The 19,118-nt window shown below is 46.4% G+C and overlaps 1 protein-coding gene across 1 annotated transcript in view; it reads right to left on the bottom strand.

Annotated features, from left to right (window-relative positions):
* Positions 1–19,118, bottom strand: part of SHISA5 (shisa family member 5) — a 67,475-nt gene that overhangs the window by 36,037 nt on the left and 12,320 nt on the right. The window contains exon 3 of the mRNA XM_075005738.1: positions 18,597–18,668. Within this exon, the coding sequence (XP_074861839.1) occupies positions 18,597–18,668 (72 nt within the window). The remainder of the gene's footprint in view (positions 1–18,596; positions 18,669–19,118) is intronic.

Raw genomic sequence — 19,118 nt, 5'->3', positions numbered from 1 at the left:
TCCTGGAGGTGCCACACAGTCTCGAACATTCCTGCGCACAGCCACATCACATGGCTTGACCCCGAACCAATAAAAGGATGTGCTACGTAAGGTGCCAGGATGATAATTTTCAGGGTCTGGCTTAAGCAGGGGATCTTTTAGCTGCCCGGGGGATGTCTCCCTCAGCAGTCACGATTTTCAGGGCCTAGCTGTAGCCAGGAGTCTTTTAACTGCCTGGAGGATGTCTCCCTCAGCGGTCACTATTTTCGGGGCCTGGCTGTAGCTGGGGGTCTTTTAGCCACCAATCTCCCTTGGTGGTCATGATTTTCAGGGGCTGGCTGTAGCCAAGGATCTTTTAGCCACCCCAAGCCATACCTGTTTCAATGAAGGCAATGTATTAGCTATACAATTTCCACAGTTGTTGAAGTAAGGCTTGCAGTGGGGAATATTCTTGTCTCAAGGGTCTTCTTTCCAGGTGCAAACCTGGCTGTAGTCTGGGGTCTTTTAGCCTGATGAATCATTCGAGTTTCAGTGTAGCAACTATGTCTACTTAGACATAAGGGTCTTCTTTGGTAGGCGGCCTAAATCCAGATTCAAGTTCCTGAGAGCGCCTCCATGGGCGGTCATGATTTTCACAGCTGTCAAAAGCGTACTGTATTTTAGCTGCCCTGGTCCATTACTGATGATTCATTCGAGTTTCAGTGTAGCACCTGTGTCTACTTAAGGATCCTCTTTCTCAGAAGGTGTAAATCAGTATCCAAGCCCAAAATAAAGTCTAGGCACACAGTTTCAGTGTCTACCCCCATCTACTTAAACATACTCAACATGGCAGGGGAAAGAGGGGAATGAAATGTGGGAAGATGGCATCATATACCTACATCTATTTGTGGGGCCAGAAAGCAACAGGGCTCAGGGAACTGTGGAATAGGTTCCCACAATGCACTGCTCCAGCACTCGATTTAAGCTACTTGTGTGTGGCAGCAGTAAGTTGATTTTGTGGGGAGCACGTAGGACAGTGAAGATGCTCAAAATCGAATGGATAAAATCCAGCATTAAGAAATTGATTTTAATAAAATTGATTTTATCTTGTAGTGTAGACGCAGACTGAGAAAACTGGAATCAGATCAGTTAAACTATTCTAATTCACTCAATTGTCACTGAATTCTACCGCATTATTGTGGGAGAGGTTCTGAATTTCATATTTGCATATACAGAGGTGGTCTCAGACACCTTCCTTCTTGCAACTGCAGCCACGTGCTTCCTGGGAGAGATGCTATTAAAGGTTTTTCTTTTTGTGGATCTTACTGTGGTTTAGAAGCTGAAAAGAACATCAGTATCTTGTAGCTAGACAGTTCTCTTATGACTGCCAGTAAGAGAAGGGCATTGCAAACAAACAGGCCGCAGATCGGCTTGACACGTGAGCTAAGAGTGCGCCCTTCAAGTAACAACTCTGATTGCAGGACAAATGCCCCATATCAATAGCGCTGATTGTAGAGGTTGAACCTCTCTAATCCGGTACCCCTCCGGACCTGACCAGTGGCAAACAATAGACTTTTCAGAACCATTGGAGGCCAATACTGTCCTGCAGCATTACCAACACTTCCACTGCTGACTGGCTCTCAGAAGAAATTTAGGGATTAATTAGAGCTAAATAATGGCAGAGAACACTGAGAGCTAGGACTTGTGGCTGTAACCAAACTTTATGGGACCATGGGAAACTTGGCCCTCCCTCTGTGCAGATAGCTAGAATTGACATAATTCAATCAACTTTCATGGCTACACAACATATGTGCGCATATCAAAGCAACATGACTCAAGGTCACCTAGTCAAGACCCCAACACTCATGGCAAGACCAAGTATTAGCTAAACCATTCCCAACAGGTGTTCTTCTAACCTGGTCTTAATTAAAATCATGCCAGATTATAGATGTTGCTGGACAAGAGAGTCTGGATGACAGAGGTTCGACCTGTATCCCAATTTATCAGGCCTATGGACGTATTAGACTAACCCACAGTGAGGGAAAGGAGGTTCTGTTCCAAGTTGCATATCCCACACTAGTCTTTTAACTCATGACAGACAGATGGACTCCTGGGTCTATGGAAGTAAGGGAATCAAGTCAGTTACCATCCCACCTTACACCCAATCCTTGTTCGTAATGTCTTTATATTGTCACTGTATGTTTTTATCAGACTTTTATTTCAAAAGCTCCTTATTTTCCTTTTTATTTCCTTATATTAATGGGTGTTGGCCTACATCTGCCAACAAAATCAGGCTCAAAGTAATGGAGAACGAGTAGTAACAAAATACTTACTCCTTTTCAAAGATATAATTATCCCTTTATGGTACAATATACCTTAAAACTGTTGGATAGTATTTCTGTCTGTTGCACACAGGGAATAAAAGTAGGACTAAAATGCGTGTTTGACACACAAGATCTGCCATCTGAAAATAATTTGGGACAAGTTTCTGAGATATGTAAATTCAGATTATGGACCAATCCTGAAAATATTTTACTGTGAGTTGTAACTCTTACCACCAGTCCCATTGCCTTCAAACTCTGAAATAAGATATGTTCAATGAGACTACTCATACACATTATACCTCACAGTATATGTCAGGGCTGTAAGTTTCTACAATGTAAACACTGGCAAGAATAGACAACAGGTTGAACCTCTCTACTGTGGCACCCCTGGGACCTGGTCAGTGCCGAATGAGAGCGTTTGTTGGACCACAGAAGGTCAATATTGTCTAGAAGCATTGCCAAAGCCTGCACTGCTTACTGGCTCCTAGATATTTAGGGGTAAATTACAGCTAAATAACAGCACAGAACACTGACAGCCAGGACTGGTGGCTGTAAACAAACGTTATGGGACCACGGAAAACTTGGGCACACCCATAAGTGGTCATCCGTCTAACTATCATCATGATGGACCATGGATGATGCTGGACAAGAGAGTGCCAGACTAGAGAGGTTCAGCCTGTATTTGAATCTCCAAATTCAGAACACTTACTCCTGACACACATACATCTTCACTAATGAGACAACACAAAACTCATATCTACAAGCGCAATACCTGACTTATCACCGATACTGTATGTACCGATTAGAATTTAATACTCTGCATTTTTCAATATAAGTTATTTAGAGATCACAAATATATATGGATATGACAGGAAAATAAAATATCAATGGATGTCATACTGGTGAGCACTTGTGCTATTTATTCTAGATAGGAAACTAATTACACTTTTAGAAATCTTATTTCCATCTACATTATACTTAAACATTATGCAAGGGTTAAAATCCTCATGTCATTGCTCAGGAATCCTTAGTAAACCACTTCAAAATATTTTAATTTTTAAAGCAAACTTCTTTCTTAAGTTTGATGTTTATACCTTGTTTTTGTTTAATCAATTTCAGCTGGAAATTTTGAAATAATTGGTTAGCTACTATGTCTTTATGCTGTATGACTGTTTTCTCATTTGTTATACAGCAAATCCACAGGGCTCCTTTCATATCAAGGGAGAAGACATGTCTGCACAAGGAAGATTCAAGCTTACCCCATTTTAATTTAATTTAAGAGCTTCGGATCCAAAGCCTCTCCCTGAATTTCTTCCCTTACAGTCGTCAGGCTCTCTCCTCACTTAGAAATAAAACTGAATTTCATTTCTTGAAACTCCTCCGGATTTTGTTCACAGTGACATAAGCAGACAGACACAGCAGGCTTCCTTGGACACACCTCCCTCAATGCTCAGAAAAGCCTTCTTAAAGGCACAGTACCTTTTTCTTTGTAAAAGGAACTCCCTGTTCATATGCCCATTTCTAAACACCACAACCCTTTCAATTTGTCCACTGTTTTCCAGTAATTACATTTGTCTGTTAAAATAACTGCAAATTCAGACATTCACATTTAACCTGCTTGCTTACATATTAGAAGTACCTGATGTCAAAAAGCAAAATATTTTGTAAAGAGTAACCAAAAGGTAGAATCATAGAACGCTAGGACTGGAAGGGACCTTGAGAGGTCATCGTGTCCAGCCCCCTGCCCTCATGGCAGGACCAAGTACTGCTTAGACCACCCCAACAGAAACTTATCTAACCTGTTCCTAAATATCTCCAGAGATGGAGATTCCACAGCCTCTCTAGGCAATTTATTGCTGTGTTTGACCACCCTGACAATTAGGAACTTTTGTCCTACTGTCCAACCTAAACCTCCCTTGCTGCAGTTTAAGCCCATTGCTTCTTGTTCTATCCTCAGAGGCCAAGAAGAACAAGTTTTCTCCCTCCTCCTTATGACACCCTTTTAAATACCTGAAAACCGCTATCATGTCCCCCCTTAATCTTCTTTTTCCAAACTAAACAAAGTGAAAGTAACTCATGTTAAAAATTAAGGTCTTTGCACGTAACACACCACATGAAGGGCTTCAGAGAGGTACTGAGGGTATGTTTACACTGCCGGGATCATTGACCAGCTCAGGGTCGATGTTCTGGAATTTGATTTCACGCACCGGAGAGATGCATGAAATCTAGCTGTCTGGGTTAGGCATGTCAACCCCTGTGCTTCTTGATATCACGAGGAGTAAGGGAGGTTGATGTAGAGTTTCTCCCATGGACCTCCCTCTGGGTAGATGGCCACGTAAGTGGATTGCAGATAAGTCAATTCTAGCTGTGCAACATAACTGCACGTATCTAAGCAACACAACTCGAGGTCATCTAGTTAAGACCCCAGCATTCATGGCAAGACTAAGTATTAGCTAGATCATTCCCAACAGGTGTTTGTCTAACCTGGTCTTAAAAAATCTCCAGATTGCTGTACAGAAGATTAGACTGTTTACTTTTAAGAGTTTCCTTAAATACCTGTTCAATCAAAATTTACATCCAAAATAAATAGTTCACATTTCTCCTAATTTACGGAGGAATCATGTAAATTAAGCCCACAGAAAGAAATTTCACTGGAAGAAAGATTTTTTCCCAACCTTCAAATTCTAGAAATTTTGCAATAGCTTAAACTGTTGTCACATAAGTGAAACAGATGATTAAACTTGTAATCAATTGCCTCTTAGTTGACAAGCCAGCCACAAATCAAGCTCAGAGAAACCCAGATAGAACTGTGAACAACCAGGGTTTAATCCCTCCACCTAATCAAGCAACTGAGATAATGGAAGGGAAAATGCTGAGCTTTGAGCCAGTGGTGGTGCTGCCATTAATTTTAAAGGGAGAGAGACTTCAAAGTTTCCATGAAGGGAAAACAAAAGAGCAAAATCCCTAACTTTCCTTTTCCCACTTCACAGTGTTCCCTGTGAACTCTAATGTCACTTTAAAGACAGACTAACAACATGTATAATACTCATGTGCTGCACGCTACCTCCCGCTCCTCCGAAAGAGCTGCTAGCTGTGGTAGACAGTCAAGTGCAGATGCTGGAAGATAGCCGTTGTCACTTTCATTCTCCCCATCATCACCTCCACACAAACGCATATTTAATGTAAGTGCTGCTCAGAGTTCATGTTATTAGCCCTGCCTAATTTCTTCATTTCAGTTAGCTCATGGTCAAAGTTACAAAACAGACTGTAAAGCTGAACTGTGAATATAAAAACAAAATCTAAAACAGAAGTCTATGTACACCTCATTAGATACAGCTCACTGAAAACCACAGGATGCATATCTACTATTTTCAACCCCAATACAAATCACAAAGAGAAGGGAAACAGTAACTCTGAATAGCCTGTTAACATCTTCCATTTTATAACTTTTGAAGCAAAAGCCTTATTCACTATTTAGGTGCACGAATATAAAGGTACTTACCTGAAATTATGGTTATACTATCTCATGTGGTCATTAGTCTTGTGTTTCAATTTATTGCTGCTTTTTCAATAGAGCAGCTGCTCAGAATAAACCACAATGCTTCAGCAACAGCTTTGTGCACACTTCCTTTGTTATTTACTTTCTTTTGATAAAATAGGAGGCTTGCATAGAATAACTAAACACTAGCTTCATAGCATATAGTGACAAAAATACATAGAGTACAGCTGGAACCTTTACAAGAGATCTTTTCCACCGTGTTCAAGCAAAAAATAAAGCAAAGCATCAGTATGGAAAGCAAATACCCTCTCTATGGGTAAGACAGTACCCATCTTCCATCATAAAGCCATCTTTTAAACCAGTGTTATATATTTTTCCAAATAATGTTCTTGTGGGAAGTTGTTCACAAGGCAACAGAGTTATAAATATTTCAGCAAATTCTTTGAAGTTAATATATTAGCTGATTTCCCCACTAAACTGTATCTTTTCAGAAAATATTGATAAAATGAAGGTAATAAAAATGTCAACACACAATGTCCCTCTTTCTCCATCTCCTCCTGTCTTTCCAAAAAACTCACGGATCATAATTCAAATAACTATGGGATGAATTAAGGATTTATTTTTAACTTAAATAATAGATGCTTACAGTAGTAACAACGTGAGCAGTGGAAGATTTACTGCTCTAAACTTTTGGGACAAGTCTCAGAGGGGTAGCCACGCCAGTTTGTATCTGCAAAAACAATGAGGAATCCTGTGACACCTTATAAAAGTAAATCTATACTTGGACATAAGTTTCTGTGGGTAAAAACTACTTTGTCAGATGCAGAGAGACTCCATGCATTTGACAAAATATTACTTTACAAGCTGCCAAACATCTTGTTAATTTTTGGGACATTTTATAGGGAGCTTAAGCTCTTTCTCTACACTAATAGATTTGATAAGCATCAAATATTTGTGTAGACATTGTATGACTCAAAATATACTCCATAATTTAACAGCAGTCCTATAGTTGCCAGGGTGGGTTTTTAAAGAATACTGAATCTTTGGGGCAACAGTGAAAGTCTTACTACACTAGAGTATCAGAGCTATACAGAATAAAAGAGAAGAAAATACATTTTCTTATTTTCATAGCAAATCTCAAAGACCTTAACCACATTTTTAGAGATTCAGTTTTTCTTGATTATTTATCAAAAGTCACCCTACTTCAGCCTATTTCGAGTTGGAAAAGAAACTTTTGCTGCCTAATACTGTAATCACATCATCTTGTATGTACTAGGTACATCCCTTAAGTTTAGACATAGGGATGTAAAGTCTTGTTAATTAACTGGTTAACTGATTAAATGGGGGGTGGGGAACAGACAGGTGGGAGCACCTTTGCCTCCCCACTTGTGGCACATCCCAGGCCACCTCATACAAGGGCTATTCCAGCCCTGCAGATCCCGCTGTGGGCCGGGGCACTCCAGTACGGCTGGAGCAGTCTCTGCCTGTGGGGCTCCTGCAGATCAGGACTGCTGGCTAGAGCAAACCCCCCACCTGTGGCGCTCCCACCTGCTGTGGGTTACTTCAGTCCCTACAAATTAACTCAGGGGTCTGCAATCTGTGGCTCTTTAAGGACTTTGTGGCTCCTGATGCTGTAACTGCAAAGTAAAAAAAAAAGCCTTCCTGATTATTTTTGACAAACAGGGAATGTCTAAAAGCCCAAAAATGAACAACTCACACCTAAATGGCAAACGATATGTTATCTCTGAACATTGGCTAATTCCCCCTAGTGTCCTCCAGAGAGAGAGAGAAGGCTTGGGTTTGAAAGTCAGGAAGACAGTGATACAAACACACATGTAATGTGTGAGGAAATAGAATACGTAAAAAGTTTCGGAATCTCCTGCAGTAAAGATGTATTGCATTACAAAGCATTGTGTATGTGCTGTTCTTAAAATAGGGGTTACAAAAAGTATGGTGTACGAAAAGTATTATTTGTTAAGGACCATCTCACATTCACATGCATGGCACCTCTTGAATTATAGTTTTTTACCAAATTGGAAAAAATGGCTCTTTTTGCTATTTGGGTTGCCCACCCCGGGTTAAGAGTTAACATAGAAAGGTTACTCACCGTAGTAACGGTGGTTCTTCGAGATGTGTCCCCGTGGGTGCTCCACATTAGGTGTCGGGCTCGCCCGGCGCCGCAGACCGGACCCTCCAAGCAGCCCCCGCCGGACCGTGCACGCGCCGGCGCGCACCACTCCCCCGCGCGCTCCCGGCCACGCGCGCGATCCGGTCCCTGCCAGTTCCTTGACCAACCGCCTCGGATGCTCCTGCAAAACACTAAACAGAGATCCGGAGCGAGGAGGATGGGCGGGTAGTGGAGCAACCACGGGGACACATCTCGAAGAACCACCGTTACTACGGTGAGTAACCTTTCTTTCTTCTTCGAGTGTCCCCGTGGGTGCTCCACATTAGGTGACTACCCAGCAGTAACCCAAGATAGGAGGTGGGTAATCGGATTATGTGCAGCTTGTCCCCGAAAGGACCGCTGTCGACAGACGGGTATCCTCTTGGAATACCCTGTGAAGGGTGTAATGTTTGGCGAAGGTGTCACAGGATGACCAGGTCGCCACTCTGCAAATGTCTTTTAGCGCAACGCCCTTGAAAAAGGGCTGTTGATGCTGCCACCGCCCTAGTGGAATGAGCCCTGGGCATGGCCAGGAAAGGAGTCTTTTTGAGTTTGTAGCACATTTTTATGCAAGATACGATGTGCTTCGAGATTCTCTGCGAAGAGAGACATTCTCCTTTTGATTTGGGAGCGATAGAGACTAGGAGTCTATCTGTTCTCTGGAAGGACTTGGTCCTGTCTATATAGAAAGCTAGTGCCTCCTCCCGTCCAGGAGGTGTAGGCGCGCCTCTTTGTTAGAGTTATGAGGCTTTGGATAAAACGAGGGTAAACAATAGGTTCGTTAGTATGAAACTCAGAAAGAAACTTTAGGAACAAAGGCTGGATGCAGCCGTATGGTTACCGCCTCCTTGGAAAAAAACAGCGCAGGGTGGCGTTGCCATAACTGCCGCAAGCTCGCTCACCCTGCGAGCTGACGTGATTGCGAGAAGAAAGATCGTCTTTATCATAAGGAGGCAGAGGGAAACCGTGGCCAAAGGCTCGAACGGTGGTCCCCTTTTCGCATTAAGCACCAGGGCCAAGTTCCACGAAAGTGGAAGCGGTTTCCGAGGGGGGTATAGGTTTACCAGCCCTTTGAGGAACCCAGTAACCATGGGATGGGCGAACACCATGTGCCCTGTCTCTCCGTGTCTGAATGCCAAAAAGGCGGCAAGGTGGACCTTAAACGAGGATAGCGAGAGTCCTCCTCTCTTGAGGTACAGTAAATACTCTAATATCACAGCCATAGGCACCAAAAAGGGGGGGCTAGCTGTTTGGTAGAACACCATGCCGTAAAGCGAGTCCATTTCTGCTTGTAGGTCTTCCTGGTGGAAGTCCTCCTGCTACTTTCTAGGACTTGCTGCACTTCCTCCGTATATGTGCTCTCTAGGGAGCTGAGCCATGGATTAACCACGTTTGTAGTCGCAGGCCTTGGGGGTGCGGATGCACTATGGACCCCTGGGCTTGCGTGAGCAGATCCAGCGCCACCGGAAGGGGCATCGGTGGCCGGTCCGACATGCGCAGGAGTGGGGGGAACCATTGCTGTCGATCCCACGTTGGGACTATCGGGATCATTCAGGCTCCTTCCCTCCTGGCTTTCTGCAACACTTTGTGGATGAGCACTGTGGGAGGGAAAGCGTAAAGCAGGGGGCCCCTCCATGAGATCGCGAAGGCGTCCCTCAGGGACCCCCGTCCCAGTCCTGCCCTGGAGCAGAATTGCGGGCACTTCTTGTTGTGCTGAGTAGCAAACAGGTCTATCTGGGGAAAAACCCCATGCATGAAAAATCGGTTGCAGCAGATCGGGACGGATCTGCCACTCGTGCATGAGTGCGAAACGCGTGCTCAGCTGGTCTGCCTTCACATTGTGAGCGCCTGGGAAGTACGAGGCTTTCAAGGTCATATTGTTGGCGATGCAGCAGTTTCACGACCGGACTGCTTCTGCACATAAGGCACGGGACTGAGCTCCTCCTTGCCGATTTATATAAAACATGGTGGAGGTATTGTCTATACTGATCCCGACTACTTTGCCTTTTATATGGTCTCGAAAGTGTCTGCAGGCGTTGAACACTGCTCTGAGCTCCAGTATATTTGTGTGCAGTGACTGCTCCGTGGAGGACCACAGCCCTTGCGTCACCTTTTAGCCCATGTGTGCTCCCCACCCTATGAGGGAGGCATCTGTAGTAAGAAAAACCAATATGTGTGGTTGGTGGAAGGGTACCCCTGTTAGCAGGTTCTCGGGGTTTACCCACCATTGCAGGGATTTGCGCACCTCTGTTGTGGGCGACGCCACCCTGTGAACAGTGTGTGCTGCCGGGTTGTATACGCTCGCCAGCCAGCGCTGCATGCTGCGCATGTGTAACCTGGCGTTCTGTTCTACGAACGTCGCTGCTGCCATGTGGCCCCGCAGCTGTAAGCACGTCAGAACCAGCACCGTAGGGCTGAAGGTGAAGACTTGCACGAGGGAGCCGACGGCCCGAAAACGAGTCTCTGGTAGATACGCCCTCGCTGTAATAGAATTTATGCGTGCCCCTACGAACTCTATGTCCTGCGTGGGGTCTATCTTTGATTTTGTCAGATTGATAACCAGGCCGAGCGAAGAGAACGTGCCTGCTGTGACGCATATCATGCGTAGTACCTCCTCCTTCGAGGCCCCTTTGAGTAGGCAGTCATCCGGATACTGGAATATAAATACCCCCTGTCTGTGCAGGTAGGCTGACACCACTGCCAAGGGCTTGGTGAAGACTCTGGGGGCCGAGGAGAGGCCAAACGGTAGGACCTTGTATTGAAAATGTTCTTTGCCTACCATGAAAAAACCAGAGGAATCGTAGGTGAGCCGGATGAATAGTTATGTGAAAATACGCGTCTTATAAGTCGAGGGCTGCGAACCAATCTCCATCGTCTAGTGCCGTAAGGATGGAGGCGATTGTGATCATCCGAAAGCGTTGCTTGCGCAGGTACCGGTTGAGGCCTCGAAAATCTAAGATGGACCTCCCGCCTCCTGTCTTTTCCCCGTGAGGAAGTACCTCGAGTAGAACCCTCTCCCTTGCAGTTGCTCCGGCACTCTTTCCACTGCCCCTATGAGCACGAGATGGTCTACCTCCTGCTTGAGCCTCGCTACGTGGGAGGCCTCCTGGAGGTGGGGCCTGGGTGGAGGTCACGGCGGTGGGAGCGACTGGAAGGGGATGGCGTACCCCGTGGCTATGATCTCCAGCACCCATTTGTCTGTGGTGATCCTTTGCCACTGGTTATAGAATGGTCGGAGGCGATGGTGGAATAACCGCTTCGGACGACCTTGCGATGGTAGTGATGGCGCAGCCCTGGATCTGTGTGTCAAACTTGTGGCCTTTGGCCCTGCCCCAAGGACGCACGGCTGTGTTGGGAACGACGCCTGGGAGTTCTGTACTGCTGGTGCTGTTGATGTCGCCCTTGCTCGTAACCCCTGTGGTACTGGGGACGCTGTTGCTGAGTCCGCAACATCCAGGGCGATCTGAACTCCCGTCCTCGAGGCCGCGTAGCCTTCTTGCATGATGGCCTTGAGCACTGGTTTCTTGCCCTCTGGAAGTGAGTCCATGAGGGAGGTTAACCTAATGTGGTTATCGAAATTATGGTTCGCTAGATGCGCTGCGTAATTTGCCATTCGCAACAGTAGAGTGGAGGAGGAGTAGACCTCTCTGCCCAACAGCTCTAGCTTTTTGGCATGTTTGTCTGTTCCCCCACATTGCGACGACTCCACCACCAAGGAATTTGGTTGTGGGTGGCTGAACAGGAACTCCGTGCCCTTTGTCGGCACGAAGTTTTTTTTTTTCCGCTCTCTTGTGGACAGGCGGAATAGTCGCAGGAGTCTGCCATATCATAGTGGCAGACTCCAAGATTGCGTCATCAAGCGGTATTGCTATTTTGGAGGAGGCCGGAGGTCTCAGATTTTTGAGGAGCTTATGGTGTTTCTCTTGCACCTTAGCTGTGTGGATGCCTTGCGTGAAGGCCACCCTCGTAAAACAGCTCTTGGAACTGTTTGAGATCGTCCGGAGGATGGACGTCCCCCGGGGCCGTAGCCTCATCCGGGGAGGAGAGCGAGGAACCGCTGGGGTACGTCTCTCTGGACCCTTCCGGTTCCTGCTGGTGATGGTACGCCCTCTCACTAGAGGTTTGCGAGGGAAAATCTCGGGGTTCCATAACCAGTCCCCCCTGAGATGCTTGAGTCTCTGTCCCTGGTCGCAATTGCCCTCGGGGGTACGAGATCGTTTGTGGGGATCTTTCCCTAGTAGATAGCCGATGGTGTCTATGCCCCGCGTGGTAGGGGCGACCATGGCAGTATAGGCACTGTTCTTGGGAAGGTGACCTAGACCACTCCCTTGGTGCGTACCCTCTGTGTCTGGGGGAGGGCTGGAGAGAGCGATTTTGCATAATAGTCCAGCGGTTCAAACCCCAGGAAGGGTGAAGGTGGTCCCAGCCAGGGTGAGGCTGGTTGCAAAAAATGGAGAAGGGGGCTCCGGGTAGGCTAGGGGGGACCCCTGCCTTTTGGTTGGAGTCTGCAACATAAGCGGAGGGCTGTGAGAAAGCAACTCCACAGTCCTGTGCAGAGAGGGGCTGCAATGCCTCCTCTTGTGTGCAGCCTTCCCCCTCCCTTGAGGAGGTAACTCCGCCCCCTGACGTACAGGGGATCCCGGCCCCGTCCGCACCGAGCTCGGCACGCTCGAGGGCGGTGCCGCACGTGCGGTGTCCTCCGGTGCCTGCAGGCTGCGTGCCTGTGCGCTCTGCACTGCCTGTTCCCCGGGGGTCGGTGCCGCTGCCTGCGGTGCCGCCGGTACCGGCGCTTGTTTAGCCGCCGACCTGCCTGCGGTGCGGGGCGGCTGGCTGATTATCGGAGGCTGAGCCGCTTCCATGTGGCTCTCCGTGCCGCCGCCGATCAGCTGTTGCTGCGGCTGGGGGCTGCTCGCTCCTCCCGTCCCGCTCGCTATTGTTGCCGGCAGGGATCGGGCTGGGGAGACTTTCCTCCGTTTTTGCGCTGATGGGGTGAGGGAGGCAGCTTTCCTTTTATGGGCCCCGGAGGGTCCCTCCTGCTGCGGCCGCTCCGGCACGTCTGGCTGGAGGGCCTTATGAAAAGCAGTTTTAAGCCGCCGCCCTGCCTGCGGTGTGGGGCGGCTGGCTGATTATCGGAGGCTGAGCCGCTTCCACGTGGCTCTCCGTGCCGCCGCCGATCAGCTGTTGCTGCGGCTGGGGGCTGTTCGCTCCTCCCGTCCCGCTCGCTGTTGCTGCCGGCAGGGATCGGGTTGGGGAGACTTTCCTCCGTTTTTGCGCTGATGGAGTGAGGGAGGCAGCTTTCCTTTTATGGGCCCCGGAGGGTCCCTCCTGCTGCGGCCGCTCCGGCACGTCTGGCTGGAGGGCCTTATCAAAAAGCAGCATTTTAAGCCGCATCTCCCTGTCTCTCCTTAATCGCCTCTGGGCAGGACTCACATTTTTTTAAATCCTGAAGAGGACATTGTTGGTGAGTCTTTCAGTTGTTAAGCGGGTACTTAGCACCTTCCCTGTGCTGTTTTCCCCGTCCGATGGCCTGCCTCAGCAGGAGGGCTGACGGCCCGATGCTCCTGGCCTCCGGCGCTTGTTACTGGGACTAGATTGAAGCTGTCCCGCTTGTAGTTTGTTTTGTTTTTGTTTTTTTTTGAAAAATAACAACCGGCTAACTTGCAGTAGCCTAAGTACTTGAAAAACTTTAAAGAAAAACAGTTAAAGTCATTGAATACGCTACTTGGCCTTAGCCTAGTTCGGATTCCGTCTGCAGCCGACGGCGGTTAAGAGGAACTGGCGGGGACCGGATCGCGCGCGTGGCCGGGAGCGCGCGGGGGAGTGGTGCGTGCCGGCGCGTGCGCGGTGCGGCGGGGGCTGCTTGGAGGGTCCGGTCTGCGGCGCCGGGCGAGCCCGACACCTAATGTGGAGCACCCACGGGGACACTCGAAGAAGAACCTTATTTACGCCATACGTTAAATATTCTTAAAATAGGATTACCTCCGCTAACATATATAATTGTTTAAATACATTTCATCTCTCACTCATCTTTCAATCTACACATTGATATCACCCTTGACAAATTCAAAAAGAAATGCTAACTACTACCCTTTTTCGTATAGTCAATACTAGTTCTCTCTGGAATTTTCAATACTTAAGATTTCTTCATTTTCTCTTATAACAAGAGCTGCTATTCAAGACTTTATAGCCTGGTATGAACACAGCTGCCCCATCCCAAACAATCCTGGAGAGGCAGAAATTATCAGGGGTCATGCTTTTCCAAATAGTACTCCCAGGGACTACCATGTGACAGGAGCAAAGAACTGAGGCATATGAATGGCTGTCTCCAACAAGTCTCCCATTTGGTGGAGCTTCTTTACCTGTAATCTCAGCAGAGCCCTGGAAAATCTGTTAAACAGTTTGTTTTGAATTAAATATAGATTGGCTGAAGATTAAGTGATTTTTACATTCCCCCAGATTTACTATCTGTCCTCTTAATGAGAAAAATATCACCTGTCTATAGGACAGACAGCCATGACAGCCCTCCACCCCACCCCGCCCCACCCCAGATGGAAAGATGCTGCAAAATTTATGGTATAACTTGTTTCCATCGCATTTTACTACCGATCAGAGTTTAGCAAAATTCAGCTCCCAGGCCAGATCTGGCCCGTCTAACGTTTGTCTGACCTGCGGTGCAGCAGGGCGCTCAGACAGGCTGCTTTTGTACCATGGCCCCACACTACTCCTCTGTTCCAGCTCAGCACTGTCCTCAAAACTCCCTTTGATCAGAAACCAGTCAACAGGTGCTGCTGGGCAGTGCTTGTGGGTGCAAGCAGCACACGCAGACCTGCTGCCTCTCTCCCCCAACAGGATGTGCAGAGAGATGGAGGAGGTGTGACGCCATGGTACATGGAGCCAGGGCAGACAGGCAGCCTGCCCTGCACTGTGGGCACTGCCCTGTGGGCTAGTAGTCCCTTGTGCTAACAGTCTGCACTCTCACACCCTCTTCAGCACCTCAACCCCCCTACCCAGATCAGAATTGTCTCCTCCACCCAGACTCATTCCAAGACCCCATATTCTGTACCAGCCTGGAGCTCCCTCCTAAACCCATCATTCCCTCCATTAACAGAGTAGAAATGTGCAGCCCATGACAACTTATCAAAATTCTTGTTAGATGGAAATTTAAAAAAAAAATATGTTCTTGCACTGGAGCATTTAAAACAATTTTAGATGTGATGACTAAGAGAGAGAGAGGAAGAAGGGTTACACTAATTCAGACATCACAGCCCTCCTCACTGTTTTATACAACTGTATCATGTGACTTTCTTGCTTAAGTATGAACAAGCCTTCATGGCTCTACTAAGTACAGAAAAAGCTCTTATCTGGCAGTCAGTGAACCAGAAAGCACAATTACATGGCATTTCTGTTATCTAATAACAGGGACGGTACACTGCCCAGCAAGTTACACAATTGCATGTTCTGCACTCTGCTTTTACACAGAGGCAGAAGACAAGCAAGCAAGCTGAAAAAAAGTAGCGTCCAGAGTGAGTCATAGGGTCATTACAGAGATAGCTCAATCTCCTATGCCTTCTACATCTGCAATGATAACTCATGTTGATAATGATGATTCAGAAGCACTGAACGACCTCAAAGTGCTTTCTGAATCAAAGATGTAAATTATGTTCAGTATAATTTTAATGTTAGTGTATTTTTAGTGACCTGGTGGTATGCCATGGGCAGCCCACAATCATATGAGGTGTCATAAGATAACCTATTGTAAAGAAAACTTTACCTGCATACACCTAAGTGCTTCAAGAAACCAACCACTCTGCAGTGCAGTACTACTACTGGATTGGCAAGTACCTGTATACTGTTTTATACTTTATGCATTTTATCATATTCTAATTCTTCTATTAACTGGCACTGCTTGTTCCTCCCATGTCAGATAATAAAACTTTCACTGTATATCAAATATTAGTTAAAATTGACTCACTACTCAAGAACATAATGAAAGAAGGGATCTGATTAAGGTCAATAATATGGCCCAAAAAGAGAGAGCGCGAGACTAACTAGAACTGGGAGGGCATTACACATACAAGTTAAACCCCTCAAGTCCAGCAGTCTAGGGACCTGACTGGTGCAGAACCAGAGAATTTGCTGAAGCACAGGAGGTCAATATTGTCTAGCAGCATTAACAAAACTTCTACTGCTGACTTGGCTCTTGGAAGATATTTAGGGGTAAATTAGAGGCAAATAACAGCAGAGAACAAAGAGCCAGGACTAGTGGCTGTTAAACTTTATGGGATCACAGGAAACTTGGCCACACCCATAAGTGGAAATCCAGATAACAAAAATCATGCCAGACCATGGATGTTTCTGCACTAGAGAGATTCAACCTGCACATATAAAAGAGTAGAAAAAATGGCATGGACATGATTCTGGCAAAAGTAGATAACGATAATAAGAAAAAGCACTAAGAGAGCTTGAGTTTAAAGTCTTGAAGATGAGGATGAAGATTATATTTGATGTGGTAGAGAAAGGCAAGCTGAAATGGTGATGGCAGATTCTCTAAACCAAAACACCATGTTTGTTTTTAACTTACAATTCTGTTTAATATTGGACCTCAGCTTGTTAGTGTTGAACTTCAAATTCCACTCTGAATTTGGAGCTAGTTGTGGCCCTGTCTCTTTTAAACTTTCTGTTGGATTACAGGTCCCACAAGTGGTAACACAATCGAGAGCAGTCTATAAATAAATCTTTGAAAGGGTCAACTCCGGCTCACACAGAGCAATGGAGTAGTAGGAGAAGTCTAGGGGAAAACCAGTTGTCTCCAGCTTCTCTGTTCAAGGTTGAGTTTGGAGAATGGAAAATCCCCAGCCTCAGAACAAAGTAATTAGGTGGTGGTGGTGGAACTTCGAAACTCACAGAGCCAAGGAGAGAGTGAGGCATGCTTTTTTAGTGGGGGGGGCAAGTATATTTAACTGGTGCCCAGCTGAAGAGAAAAAGAGTTAGTTAACCTAGAATAGGAAGTGAGAGGCTATGATTCAGAGGAGAAGCCTTGACTTCACAGGGACTCAGGACTGCTTAGAATACATTGGCTTACATCCAAAGAATGTCCAAGGGTGATGAGGAAACAGGAAAAAAAAAGTGTGTTTGTGTACACTGTCTTGCTTGGATCTGTGTATTTCTTATGCTACCTAAATAAATCGTATATTCAGAACCCCCTGCAGTTTCCAGATTTTCCCTATGTCCCTGAAAAGTGTTAACAAGGTTTGAACTCACAAAAGGTTGTGTTCAAGGCCCTAAAAAGTCTCAGACAAATCAAGTGGCCCTGAGACCCAGAATAGCAAGGCTATGCACTCCAGTAGATGAAGGACTATCAAAGGAGAAACAGAGCCTGTGCTGCGAAAGTGTCCCAGCAAAGCCCAGGGGGAGACAGTGCAGCAGCCTGCCAACAGACAGGCAAACTTAAAAACACACCATGCTAATGTACTGAGATCCCCAAACAGCAGAGAGAGAAAAGTGAGTGTCCCACAGCAGGAGCTTTTTCACATCTATGTGGGACATGTTGTCAGACAATGAAACAAACTCACGGCTGCAGCTGGGATGGACTAGACCTGGGTGGGCAACAGTGTTTTGCGGGAGCAGGTGGGCTGCTCCTCAAATGGGGTCTGAGACGGAAATCTGGAGCAGGAGGAGCCTCTGCTCTGGGGAAAGAGATTGAGGAACAGGAGCAGAGGAGGGCTGGGGAGCACATCTTGGTGGAGGAGGGGGTTCTGACCAGGATCAGGAATTGGGGTACAGAAGAGGGTGTGCGGTGCAGGCTATGGCCAGGAGGTGCTTACCACAAGCGGTTTTACACAATACTGCCACACCACTCCCAGAAGTGGCCAGCTGATGCCACTGCCACATCTTTCCATGCCCTTTGTGGGCATGGGCAGCAGATCCTCCCCCTGCAGCACCCATTGGCCAGCTTCCCGCTAGTGGGAGCTGTGTGAATCATGCTGGATGGGTGTGAGCAACACAAAGAACCCTGCAGCCTCCCTACTCCCAAGGCACACGCAGAGGCACTGAAGTAGCATCTGGCTGCTTGCAGAGTGGCATGGGGCCATGGTAAGCAGGCAGCCTGCCTTGGCACCCCACTGTGCCACATTCTGTCCAGCATGTTAGATATTACTTAACACTCCTATGGGCACGGTCATAAATAAACCTGAAGCAAAACAAAACAAACAAAACACCCTGGTAGTCAGGCAAGCATATTTAGTTTTTACCAGGGTGAGAGGTATAACAGGATTTGTAAGTATTCCCTATTCTTTGTACAGCATGTCAGAAATAATTAGACTCTTAAAATGAAAGCTTTTTAAATTTAGCCACTATAGGTGAAAAAAATTCATCCAATGTTTAAATCTAGTATAAGAATAACAATGATTTAGAAAAACTCCCATTCACTAAACAAGATAGAAAATTACATACTGTTGAGGTTACAGCCTCAATTAATAATATGCCAATTTCATCTTTCAGTTCCTCTCCCTACTTCTTCACATAAACTAAAATATACAGTTCTCGAAAACGCTGTGGCATGACTTATTAGTATTTTCACTTTGCATGTAGAATATACCACATTAATAAAATACTTGGAAAAAACCGTTTTAAGCCTTAAATCATTTACCTGGGCCCAGGTTCCCACTCATCAAAGTGTGAATGTATATTCAAAGAGTCTTCCCTCATGGGTTCATATATCCTGTAGTAAGACAAAAATACCTCAGAAGTGGAATTTAAGATTTTATTAAGTATTCCGTACCTTCTCAATGACACTTTTCCCAAGGGAAAGGCCAGTCCAACCAAAACAGAACTTGTTGCCACCTTTAGAAGTCAGTGTATTATTTCTGGGTGTCCTAGGTACATGCAAGAAAGTTTGCCTACTCCCAGAAGTACTATAACTCAAAAGAATATTGTGTGCTAACAGGAAAAAATATAAAGCCAGGAGGTTTATAATGGTGCCAGTCATGCCATGGAGCTGTGGCCATGTTATAAAGGGACCCCATCCTGCTCTGCTTGTACTGTTCTGTTAGATCTCATGAGCCTGCAGGTTCCCACCCCCCTGCCTAACACTTGCTCCTTTTGGCCTGCCCACCAGCCAGCTGAGGGCTCCCCTCAGTGCCGTGGTTCCACCCCCTAGCTTCTGTCTGTT

Source organism: Carettochelys insculpta, chromosome 11 (assembly GCF_033958435.1).
Source record: "Carettochelys insculpta isolate YL-2023 chromosome 11, ASM3395843v1, whole genome shotgun sequence".
Classification (NCBI taxonomy): domain Eukaryota; kingdom Metazoa; phylum Chordata; order Testudines; family Carettochelyidae; genus Carettochelys; species Carettochelys insculpta.
This window is presented reverse-complemented; position numbering and strand designations above follow the sequence as displayed.